The sequence below is a fragment of the Lacerta agilis genome, chromosome 11 (assembly GCF_009819535.1).
Source record: "Lacerta agilis isolate rLacAgi1 chromosome 11, rLacAgi1.pri, whole genome shotgun sequence".
Classification (NCBI taxonomy): Eukaryota; Metazoa; Chordata; class Lepidosauria; order Squamata; family Lacertidae; genus Lacerta; species Lacerta agilis.
The window spans coordinates 12394645-12414744 of NC_046322.1; the positions used below are offsets into that span (position 1 = coordinate 12394645).

At 46.5% G+C, this 20100-nt stretch overlaps 1 protein-coding gene across 4 annotated transcripts; it reads left to right on the forward strand.

Moving 5' to 3' along the window:
- The first annotated feature begins 1519 nt into the window (after nucleotides 1-1519).
- POLI (DNA polymerase iota) lies at nucleotides 1520-19851 on the forward strand. Of its 4 annotated transcripts, XM_033164449.1 has the most exons (11): nucleotides 1520-1730; nucleotides 3772-3897; nucleotides 6015-6179; nucleotides 11586-11738; nucleotides 11820-12056; nucleotides 13075-13253; nucleotides 14432-14523; nucleotides 15698-15831; nucleotides 17672-17874; nucleotides 18906-19737; nucleotides 19774-19851. In XM_033164449.1, the coding sequence occupies exons 1-10, from the start codon at nucleotides 1631-1633 to the stop codon at nucleotides 19713-19715; spliced, it is 2199 nt and encodes a 732-aa protein (XP_033020340.1). In that variant the 5' UTR covers nucleotides 1520-1630; the 3' UTR covers nucleotides 19716-19737; nucleotides 19774-19851. The 4 variants fall into 4 exon arrangements, with proteins under 4 accessions (XP_033020340.1, XP_033020341.1, XP_033020343.1 ...); XM_033164450.1 differs by having other exon boundaries at nucleotides 18906-19775; XM_033164451.1 differs by lacking the exon at nucleotides 1520-1730 and having other exon boundaries at nucleotides 3885-3944.
- The last annotated feature ends 249 nt before the right edge of the window (nucleotides 19852-20100 follow it).

The following is a 20100-nucleotide window of genomic DNA, read 5'->3' on the forward strand; positions in this document are numbered from 1 at the left end:
AAAACAGAAGTGGGTGGCACCACCTTCACCCTGGCCTAAACCTTGCTCTGCTTTATGTGATGTGACAGTTTCCAGGAGCATTTGCTTGACTCCAGCTGGAGACAATCCAGTCTGATCCAGCCTTACTGTAAAAAAATTAAAAAAAAAATTAAGTGATTATATAAATGTGCAAAGGCTGAGGTGCCTGATCCACCTTGAGGCCCCATAAACAAGTTCACAACCTGTTACACAAGCTTAATTGCTCTCAGGTCTTGCTATCCTAAATACACTTGCATTGCATTGCAGGGGTTGGTCTAGAATGGATGACCCTTGCGATCCCTTCCAACTCTTTGATTTTATGATTCTATGAGACCATGTTCCCTCCCAAGAATCCTGTTAAGGGTGCCGGTAACTCTCCTTCTCTTGAGGGGCAAACTACAGTTCCCAGGATTCTTTTGAAGTCACCTGCTTTAATTGTGCATCAGTCTTTGCAACAGGTTCGTAACAATAAGATCGTGGGAGCTTGCATAGCCCTTTGTCGATGTATTTTTACAAGCTATGGAGCTTGTTTTTGAACTTAGATTTAGGTCTCTACCTTTGGAATGAAGCTTAATTAGAGTCACGAGTTGGAATATCACCACTCACTATCTGGGAGTGTTCTTTTTGTTTGAAGTTTCTTATCCTCCCCCTATATTTAACAGCAACGAAGCTGTCTTGAGTTACACAAAATATAATTTCTTCCCCCCCCCCTTCTGAGGAAACTGATGGATCATAACAGTGAAATGAGATTTTTAGCCGGCAACTCGTCAAGGTTGTTTTGGTAGTTATTTTTGGTATTCGGAGTCATTTGTTAAGTTTGTTATTATTTTCCTTTGGATTAGTTTATAACTTTTTAAAGTGTTTTCGAGCTATTCTGCTCTCGTATACATTGTTTATTTAAGTATTACTATATAAATATACGCTCATCTCCTTACAGGGATCTTTAATGTTGTTGATTTTCTCTTGTTATTTGGATATTCCCGTGATTGTCTTTTTTTTTTTTTTGGCCTATAAAGCAAGGAAGCTTGATCCTGACTCAAGGCACTTTCGAATTGACACTTGCCCTAATGATCACCATAAATTAGAATTCCCACGCAGCGCCTACTTGATCTGTATTGGATTTGAAATTGCTGTGCATATGAAGTTGTCTTGAAATATATTATTGTGTTTTCACGTGTGGACTTGCTTTGTTTGCTGGCAGTTTTGACTATGAAATCGCTTCGGGGTATTATATTTTTTCCCCTGGGAAGCAATCCATGGGCAATCCATTGTTGCACGCACGCCTTACTCGGAAGTAAAGCAGCGCCACTCCATCCATCGGGACTTTCTCTCTTGGCGCGCAACGTTTTGGCCCTCCTCCGCCCCCCCATACATACAGGAATGAAGGGATGCAGGGCAAAGGGAGGATCTTGAACTTTAACCAGATCCGGATTAAGCGATGCCGACCTCAGAGCTCTCTCTGCGCGGAGAGACCAGACGCCGGAACGAGGAAGGAAGGAAGGAGTCTCTTCGCGTAACTCCGCCTTCCCAGCTGGCCGGCCATGCGCAGCGCGCGGGCGCGGACAGAGGTGGCACCCGTTTGCCGCGGCCGCGCAGACGCCCCTCGCATCTAATGGAGGGGTCCGGGGACGACGAGGAACCGGATTGGCTTCTGCCGGAGCCCGGCGGCAGCCCTGGGAGAGATTCTCTTGCTGCTGGAGGAAGAGTCCCATGTAAACAGGGGCGAAGAATTGGGGGCGGGGGGTTGCTGCTTTGCTTCCACTGCGCCATCTACCGAGCTCGGTGCAAAGCGGCGTGGAAAGTGAATTGGGCGCTCCGATTCAGAATTCGGACTCACTCCTCTTAGTCTGCCGGGGGGAGCTGGAAGGTTTTTGCCTCTCCCAAGGATAATCGGAAGCAGTTGTGGTCGTCTCGCTTCCAAGACGGGACATCGTAGAACTGGGAGCGGTTCAGAAAAGGGCAAAAGAAAAATGATCCGAGGGGATGGAGAGGCGCCTGGGACTAGATGGGCTCCTGGCCTGATCCTGCGGCTGCAGGGCTCTTCTTATGTCCTCTCAAAAATGCAGGGAGTTCATCGCAAAAAGAGAAAGCCATAGCTAGAGGAGAATAAAGTGTGAGAGTGGGGGGTGTCGCTGCTAACCTTCGAGGAAGCAGGCTGAGAACAGTATGAGAGAATGGAATAAGGAATACTTAATGGTTTGCTAACAGCAGTGTAATTTTGCACACTTGCAAACTGTTGTGGACAGTCATAGGGGCGTATGCATGTGTGCAAGCTGCTGCTGTGTGCAAGAGATCTGTGGACTGGAGTGCTAATTCTTAGTTTATTATTAATTGGATTTTATTACCCTCCGTCCAAGAGCAGCATTGGAAAAGAGGTGGAGAAGGAAACGTATTGGATCCCTTCACAGAGAGAGGTGCCATTAGGCAGCGAGAGGCTCTAAACTTTTTTTCCTCTGGGCCACACTTTAACAATAAAAAATTGCTCATGCCACACTGATTTGATTTTTTTTTAAAAGTAAGAAATACATTGGAAAACAAAAGGAGCACAACTAGGATTGCCCTCAGTATGACTTTGTGCTTTTGCTCTCAGTTTGAAAAAGGTATCTACCCATAGTCTGCAAATAATATCTGTATATATAGGTATTATACTATACTTCAAGGAAATGTTTAAATGTTTCTTTGTCCTTGAATCTTCCCAGCACACTTGTCATCCTCTCCTGCCACACCCTTTGAGAACCACTGCTATAAGGGGGGGGGGGCTGCAAGCTTCCCCCAAGTCTGGTTGGGGCAAAGGAGGGAGCAGCCTTCTTACAATATTACCATTGAGGCATTTGCCCCATCAATGTGTCTTGGCTAGGGATGGAGGAGGATGTTACCTCCTCAGCATCCCTTCTCTCTCTCTTGAACTTTGGACCCCACTTTGGGTGCTCCCCCCAATGCGAAGATGGTGCTGTGCTCTTATGAGAATTGGTGTGCAGGTTGTAGCATGTGCCCCCTTACAAAAATGGCAAGTAAGGGTCAATGGTCAATGGTGTTGTATCCTCTGTGAGATGCAAAGAGGAGACCCCTTGACCTCAGCCCAGTATAACTGAAGGTGCATCTCCACCCCCATCATTCAGCCCGGACACTGAGGTCCAGCACCGAGGGCCTTCTGGCGGTTCCCTCCCTGCGAGAAGTGAGGTTACAGGGAACCAGGCAGAGGGCCTTCTCGGTAGTGGCGCCCACCCTGTGGAACACCTTCCCATCAGATGTCAAGGAAATAAACAACTATCTGACTTTTAGAAGACATCTGAAGGCAGCCCTGTTTAGGGAAGTTTTAATGTCTGATGTTTTATTGTGTTTTTAATATCCTGTTGGGAGCTGCCCAGAGTGGCTGGGGAGGCCTGGCCAGATGGGTGGGGTATAAGTTGTTGTTGTCGTTATTATTACTATTGTTGTTGTTTACAAGTTTGCTTGAATCTGAATGTCTGTGAATTCTTTGCATCACAGATTAACTCTTTTTCTCCTTGCTGCTCCCTTTAAAAGGAGCTTGTGGACCCAAAATTTAGCAGGAAGATGTTCTTGCCCCTTTAGTAAGAGAAGCTTCCTTTCCAAATATCTGTTGTTTAGAAGGCTGTTCTTAGAATTGCAGAAGCAGGGCCAATGGAAACACTGGTAACTGTAGTTACAGCTGGCAAAATGTTAACATACTTTAGCACTTGGTGGCAAAAACATGAAAAATGAATTAATCTCTGTTTTGACCTTTCACTGCAGCTTGCCATGGCAAAGTGGTATCAGCGGGAAGCTCTCTGCACCGAATCATTGTGCACCTTGACCTGGATTGTTTTTATGCGCAGGTGGAAATGATCTGCAATCCTGAATTAAGAGGCAGACCTTTAGGTAATCTCGTAGTTGACTGCTCTTCTGTGTGCACGTTGAAAATCAGGGTATGCCTGCGTTTTTCATTTCCCCCAAGTAATTATTATTTGTAACTCTGCTCCGATGGAAGCCAGCATTAAGTATTTTTGATTTATTGTTGTCGTTTAGTCGTGTCCGACTCTTCGTAACCCCATGGACCAGAGCACGCCAGGCACTCCTGTCTTCCACTGCCTCCCGCAGTTTGGTCAAACTCATGTTAGTTGCTTCGAGAACACTGTCCAACCATCTCGTCCTCTGTCGTCCCCTTCTCCTTGTGCCCTCCATCTTTCCCAACACCAGGGTCTTTTCCAGGGAGTCTTCTCTTCTCAGGAGGTGGCCAAAGTATTGGAGCCTCAGCTTCAGGATCTGTCCTTTCAGAGAGCACTCAGGGCTGATTTTCTTCAGAATGGATAGGTTTGATCTTCTTGCAGTCCATGGGACTCTCAAGAGTCTCCTCCAGCACCAGAATTCAGAAGCATCAATTCTTCGGCAATCAGTCTTCTTTATGGTCCAGCTCTCACTTCCATACATCACTACTGGGAAAACCATAGCTTCAACTATACAGACCTTTGTTGGCAAGGTGATGTCTCTGCTTTTTAAGATGCTGTCTAGGTTTATCATCGCTTTCCTCCCAAGAAGCAGGTGTCTTTTAATTTCGCGACTGCTGTCACCATCTGCAGTGATCATGAAGCCCAAGAAAGTAAAATCTCTCACTGCCTCCATTTCTTCCCCTTCTATTTGCCAGGAGGTGATGGGACCAGTGGCCATGATCTTAGTTTTTTTATGTTGAGCTTCAGACCATTTTTTATTTAGTTCCATCTAATTTGGAAATAGAGAACCTGTGGCTCTCCAGATCTTGTTGGACTCCAAATCCCACCAGGCTTAGCCAGCATATAGCTACTGATGAGAGTTATAATCCAATAATAATCTGGAGGGCCACAGGTTTTTGGTGCCTGGCCTAAACACTATCATTTCTGGTGTGGTTTCCTCCCCATTTGCCTCTCTTTAGTAGCAGGCATTTAAATTCAAGTAATAGTCTTTGGCCACTGTAAGCGATGGATTGCTACATCAGAGAGATCTCAAGTACAGTATTTTCTGTTGACGGTGGCCTGCAAACTAGCTAAGCAGTGGGTCAACAGAAGCTAAGCTGATACTTACTGGTAGATCTCTGGGTGATTTGCAATAATTTGGCAAAGGTTTCTGACTCCGGATTGTCTTAAGAGTAGCAGCTACTAGAAAGCTCACCCCCACCCCATTCGGCTACTGGAAAAATAATGCCTGAGGGTAGGGATCAGCTGTCAGTGGATTTGTGTGTGGAAAGACTTCTAAACTTCTGATCAAATTCCTGGGCCAAGTATATGCTCAGAGGTACCCTTTCCCTTAATTCTTACCATACCTGTGTCCAGCTGCTTGCACCATTACTTTATCCCTCAGCCTGACTGACGGGCTGCAGTGTTCTGCCCAAAAACTTAATGGATCCCACAAGTCTGAAGCCTGGCCCTGATCTAAGCAGTGTGGGAAAACATGAATTATTTCGTAATAGCAGTGCTGAAAGTTGCTAGGTCGGAGGCCTAATTGTAGTTTTCTGCCAGCAGAATCCAGGTTCTTCCTGGATTTCTTTCCTAAAGTAATAAAGAGGTTTGTAGCACCTTAAAGATTCATTGTTGGCTTTGCTGCATGGGCTACTGCAGCCAGTCTTCTAGTAGTCCTTCTTTAAATTGTATTTATGCCACTTTCCCAAATAAATATTTTGTTTTTCCTAAATGTTTCTCACGAACCGACTTTTAATATATTTGTGTTTTAGCTTCTCAAAATATGTCAAAGGTCTGTATTGTGCAGTAGTTAAGCCAAAAACGCAGTCCTTGACAACAATCTCAAAGGCTGCAATCCTAAATGCACTTGCTAGGGAATAAGACCCACTGAACACAGCGCATCTTGCTTCTGCTTAACTATGCATTGATTTGTGTTGGAAATTAATATTGGAAATTTTTTTAAAAAAGAGAAAAGCAGTACCGTGCGAGTTACTGAAATATACTTTGGCATGTTGAAAACTCCAAACGGGTTGTTCATTTCAGCTGCTTCATATCTGCCTCTTCCAGGTGTGCAACAGAAATACCTGATGGTCACCTGCAATTATGAAGCCAGGAATGCTGGAGTCAAAAAGTGCATGTCTGTGAAAGAAGCCAAAGAAAAGTGTCCAGAATTGGTGCTGGTTAATGGAGAGGATCTGACAAAATACCGGGAAATGTCTTATAAATTTACAGGTATCATCACCTTGACAGTTTTTAACAATGTGGAATTGGCAAACTTTGTGCTAATTTTCTAGGTTTGGATTTATATCCTTCTGTATCCCAGGGGTCCAGTCACGAGTACAGATCTCACCTCTATGAGCTGGGGAAGGGACTATATCCAATTAGGAGAGTACATTTCCAAGCACAAATCAAAGTGTTGGTGCTGACGTTTTAAGCCCTAAAAACAGCCTCGGCCCAGTATACCTGAAGGAGTGTCTCTACCTCCATCGTTCAACCCGGACACTGAGGTCCAGCCCCGAGGGCCTTCTGGCGGTTCCCTCCATGTGAGAAGTGAGGTTATAGGGAACCAGGCGGAGGGCCTTCTCGGTGGTGGCACCTGCCCTGTGGAACACCCTCCCGTCACATATCAAGGAAATAAACAACTATCTGACTTTTAGAAGACATCCGAAGGCAGCCCTGTTTTGGGAAGCTTTTAATGTTTGGTGTTTTATTGTGCTTTTATTCTGTTGGGAGCCACCCAGAGTGGCTGGGGAAACCCAGCAAGATGGGCGGGGTGTAAATAATAATAATAATAATAATAATAATAATGCTGCACTCTACCTGCAGAAGGTCTCAGGCTCAGTATTTGGCCTCTCCAGTTAAAAAGATCCAATAGTAAGTGATGTAAAATGTTCTCTTCCTGAGACCCTGAAGAGCCACTCCCAATCAGAGTAGAAAATACTGGGCTATAAGGGCAAATAATCTGAGCTGGCATAGGGTAGCTTCATAGCTTCCTTTTATAGGACCCCTGCAGACCAGGTTTCTATTGCAGGTGTATTTTGTAACATGTTCTGGACACAAGGTTGCGTTAGTGTTGGATTTACTCTGCTTTGCTAGTTGCTCTGAAATGCCCTGCTGTTGCTGTCCAGAGGGGGCTAAAGCACAACAAAAGTGGGCAAGAGAAATAAACCAGAAGATTTGTATGTAGTCTGGCAAGTTGAGTGATTCCACTAGGAAGTTATGAAATGTGTACCAATTGGAAACGAAGCAGTGTGACGGCCTCAGAGCTTTCGCAGGTGCAAACAGTATTGAGAGCAAGGTGGTCAGGAGATGTGAAGCCCACTAGGCAAGGGCAGATAAGGAAATGACTTTGAAAGATGCAAGCTCTGAAGGTGCTTCAGGAGTCCTGCACAAACAAGCAGGGAAAAGATGAGGCGCATAGGCTTCAGCTGTGGAAACAGCTTGCGTCTCACACCTCCAGAACTTCCCCTCTTGCTCCTCCTACTTTTGTTGTAATGTGTGGACATTGGCTGGGGGCCTCCGGACTTGAGGAATCTTCCCAAGGTATAGTGATGTCATAAAGTTGCCTTGTGATGTGTGCATCTCCTGGAAACAGATGCATCCCTCATCGACAGCTTACTCCCTTGAAATATAAAGTTGGAAGAAGAGTTTGGAAGAAGAAGAGTTTGGATTTGATATCCCGCTTTTCACTACCCGAAGGAGTCTCAAAGCGGCTAACATTCTCCTTTCCCTTCCTCCCCCACAACAAACACTGTGAGGTGAGTGGGGCTGAGAGACTTCAGAGAAGTGTGACTAGCCCAAGGTCACCCAGCTGCATGTGGAAGAGCGGAGACGCGAACCCGGTTCACCAGATTACGAGTCCACCACTCTTAACCACTACACCACACTGGAATAATAAAGGACCTGCAACTTAACAAAACTCTTTCTTTTATTGCATTTAAAGTATTTTTTTTTTTTTTTTTTTTTTTTTTTTGGTCTCTTCATGTGGCTGAAGCAATCCCAGAGTGGGTTACGTTGAAATTGATGCACAGTGAAAACAGGTTGGGTGCGGGGAGGGAATAACATACAACCTGCAGAATCATTGCAGCGATCCTCTCCTCAAAGCCTGGGGAAATAAGTCGCAGCTCAAACCTGCCCATGTCTACTCAGAAGTAATACTGTGGGGCTTGCTCCCAGGTAAGTGAGGTTGGGATTAGGGCCTGAGCATTCAGCTGCCACCAAAAACTTGTTCATTTCAATCGGCCTTGCAGAGGAGATGTTTATTGCGTTGGCTTTGGACTTGAAAGCTGTAGGCGGAAGTGCCAACTGGTATCAACTCCCCCAGGTCTCCTTAAGCAAGATGCATTGTCTCACTGTTGCTTCCAGTCGAAAATGCTCCATATACCGTATTGGCCCGAATATAAGCCGCACCCGCAAATAAGCTGCACCTTTAAAATTCAAGGGGGGAAAGGAAAAAAAGACAATCTCCAAATATAAACCACTCCCTTAAAATCCCACATGCATGCACACCCATTCCGTTTTGTCGTATGTCTGTTTCAGCAGCAAATCGTAAAAGCCATTTTTTTCTAAGGTCGCAAATTTAAGCCGCACTTCAACTTTTTGCGGTCGGAATTTTTGGGGGGAATTGCGGCTTATATTCGGGCCAATATGGTAACATGGTTGCTGCGAGAATGGGCAGAATGAAAAATAAATACAAGAATAATTATTTTATTAGAAAAATAATTTTGATGTGGATTGGTCAGACATTATGGTGTGCTGGCCTTCTGACTTTCCTTACATCAACAGAGCAATGCATTACTCTGCTTATGTTTAGCTTCCAACCCAGGCTGCTGACTGTGGGGACCCTGAGCTGAAAAGTGCATCCTTCAGGTCTGGACTTGGATCCATATGCCTCTATTCTGGTTCGAAGAGAAGGGGATTAAGGGTTCCTCAAATGAACAGTTCAGAAATACTAGACAACCTTGTCAAAAAGTGTCAGGCCTAGGCTATGGGCAGCAGTCTGTGATGAGCCTTAGATTTTTCTAGTAAAGGTAAAGGGACCCCTGACCATTAGGTCCAGTCGTGTCCGACTCTGGGGTTGCAGAGTTACTGGCTGAGGGAGCCGGCGTACAGCTTCCAGGTCATGTGGCCACCATGACTAAGCCACTTCTGGCAAACCAGAGCAGTGCACGGAAACGCCATTTACCTACCCACCTATTTATCTTCTTGCACTTTGATGTGCTTTCGAACTGCTAGGTGGGCAGGAGCTGGGACCGAGCAACGGGAGCTCACCCCGTCGCGCGGATTTGAACCGCCAACCTTTTGATCAGCAAGCCCTAGGCCAGGGGTCTGCAACCTTTAAGACACAAAGAGCCACTTGGACCCGTTTCCAAAGGGAAAAACAACAACTGGGAGCCGCAAAACCATTGAGACATTTAAAACAAATATAACGCTGCATATATTGTTTCTTACCTTAATGCAATAATAATAAATAACGTATAGGAGCCAATGCAAAGTATAATTAGTAAAAACAACAAGAATAAGTTATTACTTTTTTGCATTGACTCAGGGGCGTACCCAGGATCAAAACTGGGGGGGCCAAGTCATGGTCGTTCAGGTTGTGACATTTCAGCACGGAAAGGCGAATGAAACCAAAATTTTAGGGAAATTATATATAATTATAGCAGTGCTTTATTACAGTAGTTATTACAATTATTTGCTTGGTTTTTTTAAAATTTTTATTCTAGTTACATGTCTTATACCAGGGGTGGTCAACTCCCAAGAAACTGTGATCTACTTTCAGCAGTGATCTACCCCCGTTTTTTGGGGTTCAGCTCAAAGTTGTTTTTTGGGGGGTGTGGTGGGTGGGAGAGAGGGCTTCCCCCTCTAAGATAGGTTGGCAAGCGAACTAATAAAGAAAGAAAAAGGGGGGGTGGGAATGGAAAAGTGGGATGGAAAAATATAAATTGGGGGTGGGGTGGGGTGGGGAGAATATCTATTAAAAATATGTAGTAGTTTAAAAAATAAAAATAAAGGGGGAAAATCTTTTTCTTCTTTTTCCTTTTTTTGAAAACAAAAACAAAAGGGGAAGAGAAAAGAAAAAGGGGGGATAGAGGGAGAAAAGGGTAATAATAAAAATTCAAATAGAGTGGCTGCAGCAGCTGTGGGGGGGGTTGTTTGTTTTTCGTTTGTTTGTTTGTTTAAAAAATGGGATTTCTCCCCTTGGATTAAAAAAGGAGGGGGGGAAGAAAAAGAGAGGGGGGTGGGAGAGCACGGCAAAAAGCCAAAAAGCAAAAAACAGGTTGGGGGGGGGGAATCACGGCAGGCACTGCAGCGCGCCGGCCTCAGGGCTCCGGGCCCCCGAGCCGCCCTTGGGGCCGTCTTGAGCATGTACACCGCCCGCAGCGAGTGCTGGCGAAGCACCGGTTGGCGGAGGTTTCAGAAGCAGCCCGGACGTTTTCGCCGCCGCCGCCCCAAAGCAGCTCTACTTCATCCTGTCGGCGACCATCGCCGCCCTCCCGTCACGGCGACGCCTGGCCCGCCTGCTCCGCCCTCTGCGCAGCCGCTTTGAAAAGGATTCCACCCGACAGGGGCTGCTCCAATCGCCGCCGCCACCTCCCGCCGCCTTTATTATCCCGACTCTTTTCTCTCTCTCTCTCTCGATAACTCGCAAAGCCCAGCTCCTTCTTCTCCCCGCCCTAACGCCACCCTCATTGGCATGTTCCCCTCAAACAGGAACAGGCATCCCGGCGGCTCATTGGCCGGACGAAGCATCGCTCTCCCGTGCCCGCCTCCCGCCTTCATCCTCAGTGGCTACCTTGGCGGTAAGGCCCCGGCTCCGAGCCTATGCACCAAGGTGGGCGATCTGTCCTGCCAATCGGCACGCCGAGGTGGTAAAAGCTCAGCCCTCCCCACACGCTTATTGGTGTGAAGAAGTCGCTTCCTCTCTCTGGGAGTGGTCAACGTGGACATCAATCTTGGGTCTGTCCTCGGGAACCCCGAGAGGGCTGAGAAAGACCGCCCAGCTGTTCAACGTTGATGCGGATTATTCATGGTTTTTTTGGCCCCCCCTTTTTTTGCCGATAACCATTTAATTATTATTGAAAGGGCATTGAAAGGGGGCATGCCGGAGCCGCGGGAGACCTGTCAGAGAGCCGCATGCGGCTCCGGAGCCGCAGGTTGCTGACCCCCGCCCTAGGCTCTAATTTTCTTCTTCCTGTAAGGTAAAGGTAAAGGTAAAGGACCCCTGGATGGTTAAGTCCATTCAAAGACGACTATGGGGTTGTGGCGCTTATCTCGCTTTCAGGCTGAGGGAGCCGGCGTTTGTCCACAGACAGTTTTCCGGGTCATGTGGCCAGCTTGACTAAACCGCTACTGGCGCACGGAGGACCGTGACGAGTGCCAGAGTGCATGGAAATGGCGTTTGTCTTCCCGCCGCAGCGGTACCTATTTATCTACTTGCACTGGCATGCTATCAAACTGCTAGGTTGGCAGGAGCTGGGACAGAGCAACAGGAGCTCACCCCATTGCGGGGATTCGAACTGCCGACCTTCCGATCAGCAAGCTCAAGTGGCTCAGTGATTTAGACCACAGCGCCACCCGCGTCTCCCTGTAAACCCTCCACTGGCTCAGTTAAACACTTTGTGGTTTTGTTTACAGCATTGTTGGAAGAATTTACTCCCCTGGTGGAAAGGCTTGGATTGGATGAAAATTTTGTAGACATCACTGAGATGGTTGAAATAAGGCTGGAACAGTGGAAAAAAGATGCCTTTTCTAAAATCTCTCTCTCAGGCCATGTATATAACAATCAGAGTAAGTACCTTGCCCTTCCTAAGTGAGGTTGCTTGGCCTGTTAGATGCACCTTTTCATAACTCTCTCTGTTTGCTTCTCAGCTGTCGATTTACATGATCCAGTGCACATACGATTGGCTATGGGGTCTCAGGTGGCAGCGGAGTTGAGAGCAGCCATGCACAGCAGGCTGGGCCTCACGGGCTGTGCAGGAGTGGCAACTAACAAATTACTCTCCAAGTTGGTATCTGGGACCTTTAAACCAAACCAGCAAACTGTTCTGTTGCCGGAGGGTCGGCAGGACCTGATGAACAGCCTTGACAACGTCATGAAAGTGCCTGGTAAGATGGGGAGGGGGAGATTCCTCTGCTCCAGGTTAGGTTGAAGAGGAGGGGGATTGGGGAAGAGGTTTCTTCTTTTGAGTGGGTGGCGGGGAAAGAGAAATTCTAACTTGGTTTATTCTGTACACACATTGTGTGTGTTTTTTTGTGTATAATTTTTATTAAATTTTCTGTTTTACAATTTAAAATATTCATTTAAACAACCTCAAAATGTCAATGATTTCCTTTCTTCTCTTTCCATGGTTCATTTTCATATCACAAATCCCTGCATATTTTACATAAACTAAACCATTCAGTATTCCATTATTACATCCATCAAAACTTTTTTACACTGTTGAATTTGTCATAATGCTGTCAACGTTTTCAAGTATACAAAATTTCCCCCCATATATTCAATAAACATTTCCCAATGTTCTTTAAATGTATGTTCTTCTTGTTTCTCTTATTCTATATGTTAAGTCTGCAAGCTGCGCATATTCCATCAGTTTAAGTTGCCGTTCTTCTTTAGTTGAGACCTTGCTTGCTTTCCATTCTGGGGCTAACAAAACACGGGCCGCAATGGTGGCATACATAAATAACCTTTTTGGACACCTGGGAATTTCAGTCTGAATTATCCCCCCAAAAAAGGACTTTGGTGTTGTTGGGGTTTTTTTTTTTTTTTTGAAAAGTACTTTTAAACATTTTTTTCATTATAAATTATTTCCCAATACTCTTTTACCCTTTTACATGTCCTATTCTGTACACACATTGTTACCTTTCTTAGTGGCTGAATACCTATCAACCTGGAAGTAAATAAGGCCATTCAGAAATAAGGGGCCAGTTTTAAGGCGACTTCCTGGGTTTGCTTTCAAATAAATAAATATGCTTGTGGGCATGCTTGAAGCCTCCTGCTGTCTTTGAATTGAGGACTTCCAAGTTCAAGGCCAGCATTCCATTCCATTTCATGCTAGTCCGCTGAGAGATTTGCAATCCCCCGTTTGCTCCAGTGCTTGTAGAGTGAACTATTTCTCTTGTGCAGGTATCGGTTATAAAACAGCAAAGCGCCTTGCGACGCTGGGACTCACCACAGTGCGTGACCTCCAGACATGCCCGGCTGCGATCCTAGAGAGAGAGCTGGGATCTTCGGTTGCCCAACATATTCAGAAGCTCAGCTGGGGAGAAGATGATTCCCCAGTCAGCCCATCGGGGCTCCCTCAGGTGCTCAAGGTCTTCTCTGCCTCCGTTCTCAACATTCTGCCATGCCCTAGTCACTGGAGGTAGAGAACACTTTCTCAGTCCAGGGCCCACATTCCCTCATGGCGGACAAAGGCCAGAGGCAAAACAAAGAGGGCAGAACAACAGGTGCAAATCTAGATTCTGTGTCATAGATGTTAAGATTCCATTCCACCTTAAGTTGCAGACATGGGGCTTTTACGTGTCACATGTCTGTTTACACACCAGCACAGATTGCTGGGAAATTTCGTTGGATATAGTTTTTGCTTTTGACTCTGTCTCTGAGGAGACGGAAGGAGAGACACCATGTCTTTATCTGTTCTGATTTATGCTCAATAAATCTGCTTGTAAATATGCTCACACAAGCCCCTCGTGCCGCTTCTGTCTGCACAGTACATTCTACTAATAGAGTGTGCTCAGGTTACAGAGAAGTCTGAGTCACTATCTATGTTGCACCTGAGACCGGAGATTGCCCGGCAGTTCGACCGGGGAGGGCTTGATACGATGCCCTCTGAATGTCAACAATAGGTTCTATTCCAGCCACACACATGTCAGCAGTTTCAATGCAGACCTACCTCTCCCCAAGAGGCATTAGCACAGATCAAATAATTTCTATCCCGCCAAAAGCTTTGAAATGGAACATTGAGTAGGGATGTTGAGGGTTGTGGCCCGAGAAGAGTCCTGAGGGCCAGACAGAGGTAATATTGAGAGAGTGAAGCTCCATACCTCCCTGCCTGAGTTTTCTTCTTGTTGGGATCTGTCTGTCTCAAGAGACAATGGAGTATGCCATCGGGGGTGAAGTCAAACCATTGTGTTAGCAGCAACGAAATGACCTCCTCAGGGCACAAGTATGTCTGGAGGTCCTGGGCTGCCCAGATGACAAGACCCCCCTCTTGGCCTCACTGATGTGGTCCAAAGGAAAGCAGAGCAATACGTTTGGTACTAGTTTCATGAGAAATTCGACTTATTTGGTTCCCCCAAACAAAGGTGATTTCACAGTGTGCAAAATCTTAAAGAACAAAGATAGGTGAAAAATCAGCCCATGCAGAATGTACAGGTCCATGGTTTCCTCTAGTTAAGACCTTCATATTTTTTCCCCCACCCCATTTGTTGTTGCTGTGGTATTAACAATTACAGTAATGGTTTTTTTTAATGTTCTGCAGTCTCTCAGTGATGAAGACTCCTTTAGAAAGTGCTCTTCCGAAGCCGAAGTGAAAAAGAAAATTGAAGAGCTGCTCGCTAGTCTTCTGGACAGGTGACCTTACTGTATCTTATGCATGTATTTAAAACGTGTGTGTCATTTGTCCTACCAGTGGTTGTTGCATTCAAATAAAGCAGGGCTGGGGGACTGCAAGCGCAGGGCCTAAATGCCACCCCCCCCCAAGCCTCTCTGTCTGGGCCTCTTACCTAGGCCATGCTTCCTCTCCCCAGGTCTTGCCTCTCAACAGCCTCCTTGAATGCTCTTGCCTGGCTGGAGCATCTCCCTGTGCTGTGATCATGCCTTTTCCCTGCCGGGATGGAAGATGTGATATTGGCGTGTGTCTTTGCAGAAGCTATTGGCTTTTGTGTGGTCAAAGCAAGAGTCGGTTCTGTTGCTCCGCCTACCACTGGCACTTGACACACCCCCTCCGAAGGTCACCCAGGAGGGAGCGGGCTGCTTCCATTCACAGAGGGAACTGGAGGCCAGTGGAGGCTTCCACTGGAGTCAGAGGCGATGTGGCATTTTCACCAATGTCCCTTGAGCAGCTTTCTCTGCATGACCTCTCATGCTGTCCCCCAGTCCTCCAGAACAGGTTTTCTAGGGGCAAAGGAGCTACAGGAGGAAAGGGAGATTGGCAAAAGTCATCCCACCCCTCTTTCTGCCAGCAGGAGCCACTCACAAGACCAGGCTTCCTCATAAACGTGGCCCTTCAGATGTTTTGAGACTACAATTCCCATCATCCCTGACCACTGGTCCTGCTAGCTAGGGATCATGGGAGTTGTAGGCCAAAAACATCTGGAGGGCCGAGGTTGAGGAAGGCCTGCACAAGATGCTCCTGCTAGTAGAACCTAAATTTGAATCTCAGCCATAATCCAAAGCACTTTGTTTAGTAGTGTTGATAAAGTGTTGCTTTCTCTCCTTTGGCTGAAGAAGCTTCCCCAACCCTGACTCTCTGTCTGTCTGTCTCTCGCTCTCTCTCTCTCTCACACACACACAGGCAGTTTGTGGCCCCCAGCAAATTACCTCACAAGACAATGTGGCCCTTGATGGGGTGGGGATATCAGCCAACTATCCACGTAGCTGAAGTGCTTGGAATATTCCTGCAGTGCTGTAAAAATGCTTGATAGGGTTTAGTTTTCTTGAGCCAGGCGAAACAGAGATATTTGGGAAACGGTGGGCATGTCAACCTCTGTCTGCTTCTTCATGTTTGTTTGTTTGTTTTGGTCAGGTTATACAAGGATGGAAGAAAGCCACATACCATAAGATTAACAATCCGGCAGTTTTCCCCTACCAATAAATGGTTTAATCGGGAGAGCCGCCAGTGCCCCATTCCATCGCATGTGGTGCAGAGGATCGGAACAGGTAACTTGCCTTTGGGGGGGGGACTTCCCCTTCAAGATGTGTCTTGTCCCACCATTGCACACTTTCCAGCAATTGGTCAAGATACACTCCTTGGAGCTACGGTTGAGTTGGGTGCCTTCTCTCCTTGCTGGGTAGCTTTTCTGTTCTGCCTGGTTTGGTTTTGTTACCAGTTGGTTTTGTGGTTTTATTTTCTGATGTTTATTATGATTTTGTGCTTGCTGCAGTTGTGAGATTTTTGTATCCTGACCTGGGACCATTCCATTAAGGCTTTTAAGTGCAAATAACCAATCGGAAGCATTGCGTCCAACGAAATTGTTCTTTGAGTAGACTCATTAAAATTAATGGAGCTAGGTTGGTTGGGCCCATTAATTTATATGGGTCTTCTGTGAGTAGCGCTAACGCTGGGTACATTTCTAAACAACTGAGGTGCAGAAGCTCATCACACTAGCCATAGCGATTCCTCCAAGGAGAGCAGAAAACTGCCTGCAGCTTGATCCGTTACATAATGCCTCCCTATACACACACACACACAGACACCAGCACAAAGCACAATACCCTGTTTACCAGTATTAGCCGACAGTGAGCTGGAAAAGGATGGTGTAGTGGTTCACATGTTGGCCTTGCGCTGGGGAAAGCAGTGTACATGACCCAGGTCAACGTTCATTTTGCATTTCATTCTAATCAAGCACTATTGTGCAATGAAGTGTGGTCATTTAAACCACTTGGTTGAAGGAGGAACCCCAGCTAAGGAGAAAAGCATCCAGCCTCCCTATAGCAAAGAGCAGCAGTTACCTAGGCATGACAGACAATGTGTTAGGATTACAGTCATGATGTTTCTTTGGGAGTAAGTTCAGTATCTTCTCGGGGGGCCGCAGCTTCTTCATCCCAGGCCTACAGGTAGCAACCATTTTTTATCCACCTTGTCTCTTTGTTCCTAGCACCCCTCCCTCCCTCCCTCCCTCTGTCATAACATACAGCCTCTCCTGGCTGTAAGGACTGGGAAGTATCTTCAGAGTCCTCTCTTATGAGCCCTTCCTTGCCTCAGCGCCCTGTCTCTTCTCCTTAAGCCTCCCTTCCTTGCTCCTCTGTCTCAGCTCTTTGCAGTAGAGATGAGAAAGCATCGCTCTGCCTGTCCCCAAAAAAGATCAAGCCTTCAAGTGTCTGACGTCACTGCTTGCAAAGGACCAAGGTCTTTGCAAGCCTGCTGTACAATTATTTTGGGAAAAGCCTGATGCTCCCTGCTCCAAGGTGCCCTCCTCAGTTTACTTTGGGGGCAGGGGTAAGGCAGAGATAGCTTTGGGTTCTCTCAGTCGCCACCGAGTAGACTCTCTTCTCGTGACCAGGAGTGTCCACAACAACCTCTGCCTAACCCTTTCCCTACTGAACACCCACCCACCTATCAGTTGGCCTTGCATGCGGGCTCCCTATATATTGTTTTCAGTTTTTTGCTTCTCTGCATCCTGGGCTTCAGATCACCCCTGTATCCCACCCAAGCAAACAACTTTCCCTTCCCTCATAGAAATGTGGAACTGAGCATTGGGTGCCAGCTCTGGCAACGGGTATTGGAAGCATAATTGTTACAAGTAACATACTGTATAAATCGGCATTAGCCAATCTGGTGTCCTCCAGATGTTGTTGGATGACCACTCTCATGGTCCCTGACCATTGGCTATGCTGGCCGGGGTTGATGGGAGTTGGGAGTCCCAAAATCCAGAGGTTACCATGCCATCTCCCCCGGTATAGATGATCTTTACTGGAATTCTGGTGCAGATCTTGTTTTGCACTGTAAAACGTGTGTAACTTCAGGGTGGGTTTCTCCTGCTTAAATGTTCACATCCAGGCGACTCCAAAGTCAAGACCCACCTGGTTGCTCTCCTGATGAAACTGTTTCATAAGATGATAGACGTGCAAGTTCCATTTCATCTGACGCTTCTGAACGTCTGCTTCTCCAGCCTCAAGGCCCCTCCTGCTTCCGCCAAGCAGTCTATTGGGTTTTATTTAACCCGTTCACCACCCTCTTCCAGCTGCAGCAAAGTCATTCATGTAAGTTCAGAACTGTATTTCTTTTTTGTAAATATATATATAGAGAGAGAGAGAGAGAGAGAGCTGTTGCCTGCTCTGTCCCAAAGTAATGTTTACTTAAATTCACCAAAAAAGAGCTGAGTTCCTCACCTATACTTTGTGGACAAGAATCTCATCTAGTACACCAATTAAGCCTCTTGTTATTGGATGTGTCGCCACCACAAATACAGTATAGATCAGCGGTGGCCAACCTGGTGCCCACTGGATTACAACTTCACCATCTCCTGACCATTGGCCATGCTGGCTGGGACTGATGGTAGTTGAATCCAACAGCATATGGAGGGCACCAAATTGGCTAACCCTGGTATAGATGGTCCCTATCAGAATTCTGGCACAGATCTCAACAGCAGTTGTTTGTTTGTTTTTAAATAAATGAGTAACATATGTGTAGAGCAGGCAGACTAGTAAAAATATTTCTGGACTTACAAGAGTATGGTTCAAGGAGCAATTAGAAGAGATTGACAGTCAACTGAATGGTGCTTGTTGGGTATCTTAATCTACCTTTGCCAAGCTGATGCTGTCTGCAGATGTTTTGGACTATGACTCCCATCAGCTCTAGGATCCTGGTCAGGAGCAGGGGGAGGAGGAGGCTCCCACCATTTCTTATCAGAGCAGTACTCTGACACTGACTCACAGAACCAGGAGGTGTATGAAACGGGAGGAGCAAATACAGACCACACGCAGGGGCAGTCTCCGATTGATTTCAAGAAGACCTGGAGAGGGGGAGGTGGGGAGCTTTAGCCATGGCAACTTATTTCATGGAGTAGGCCCTACTACAGCGCATGAGCTGCTGTGCTCATTAGGCCCGAAACCCAGCCAAGTCTCTTGAGTATCGTGCTTCACTAATAGCCCCAGCTTTAAATTGTGTTATTTACTAACTCTGCGACAGCCAGGCTAGGGCTGGTGGAAGCTGTAGTCCAAAACATCTGCTCAGGGCACCAGGTTGGCAAATAATGTTCTTGCACACAAAAATGGTGTCATTTGTGTTGCAGGAAACAGAAGGTATGGGTGCAGAACGAGTAACTGCAGGAGATAAGCTGGACTGCTGTGAAGCTTCAGCAGAGGTGAGGGATGCTATAAAAGGTCGACTGGAGTCCCCAGACCTCCCGAAAGATACTGGCCTTCTTGATTTCCCGCTTCATTTGCTTCCTGGTGGCATTGACTGCAACGTGTTTAACCAGCTTCCAGCAGACATTAAGGAAGAGATTATTTCTAGCCAAATGAGAGGAGGAGATTCTGCAGCATCTCTACAGCAACAAACATTATTGGTCTCGAGAGAAGGAATGCCGGTTAAGGCACAAGACCAAACGAGCCATGCGTCTTTGATTCCTGGAAGCATCCAGCAGGATGTTAGCTCTTTGGCATGTGGGGGCATGGCATCCGCCAATGGCAAGCCACCACCAGCTGTAAACACTTGTACTCCCAGCCGCCCTCCAGTGACTGGTGAAAATGCATCAATTGCCGACGCTACTGTGGGTGTTAAAAGCTCGCCCCCTGCTCCATCTCAGCCTTCATTTCTGCAGCTTTGTATTCCAGAGGGGCAGAAAAACCCAGACAAAGAAGCCAACAGCGAAGGTTGGAAAGGCGGTTCAAAACTTGTCCTCCCTCCGAATATTGATCCCCAAACGTTTTCCGAGCTGCCTACAGAGATGCAGGAGGAACTGTTGTTGGAGTGGAAGGGCCAGGAGCCTGCCTCCAAGCTGGGGGCTGGCAAAACTCAAAGCAGGCTCAAAAGGGAAAAGAAAGGGCTTCCTTCAGCCCCCCACTCAAACAGTTTATTAAGATATTTTAAACCCAAATGATCACCAAATACACCGGGTTATCAATGCAGTGTTGAAACTAAATAAAATCACATGGCTGAATTCTAGGATGGTGCCATTTCTGACAGCAACTGGAGAAGAGGGCTTGTTTTGTTTTGTTTGTTTTAGTGCACCCTCAAGTTATATATCTGTGTGTGTGTGATTTTGATGATTTGTGCAAGTGAGCTCTAATCCAAAATCCCTTTTCTCTGAAATGTAAATTTCTTTAAACTCTGGAGAAGGGGTACAAGAAAGGGAACGTGGGGTTGGATTAAAGGAACACCCCCCAGGAAATATTGCTCCACCTACTCTTGCAGTCAAGCAACATTGTGGTGGTGAGGTTTCTGACCTCTGAAAAGAGAGGGGAGAATATGGGATGGGGGAGGGA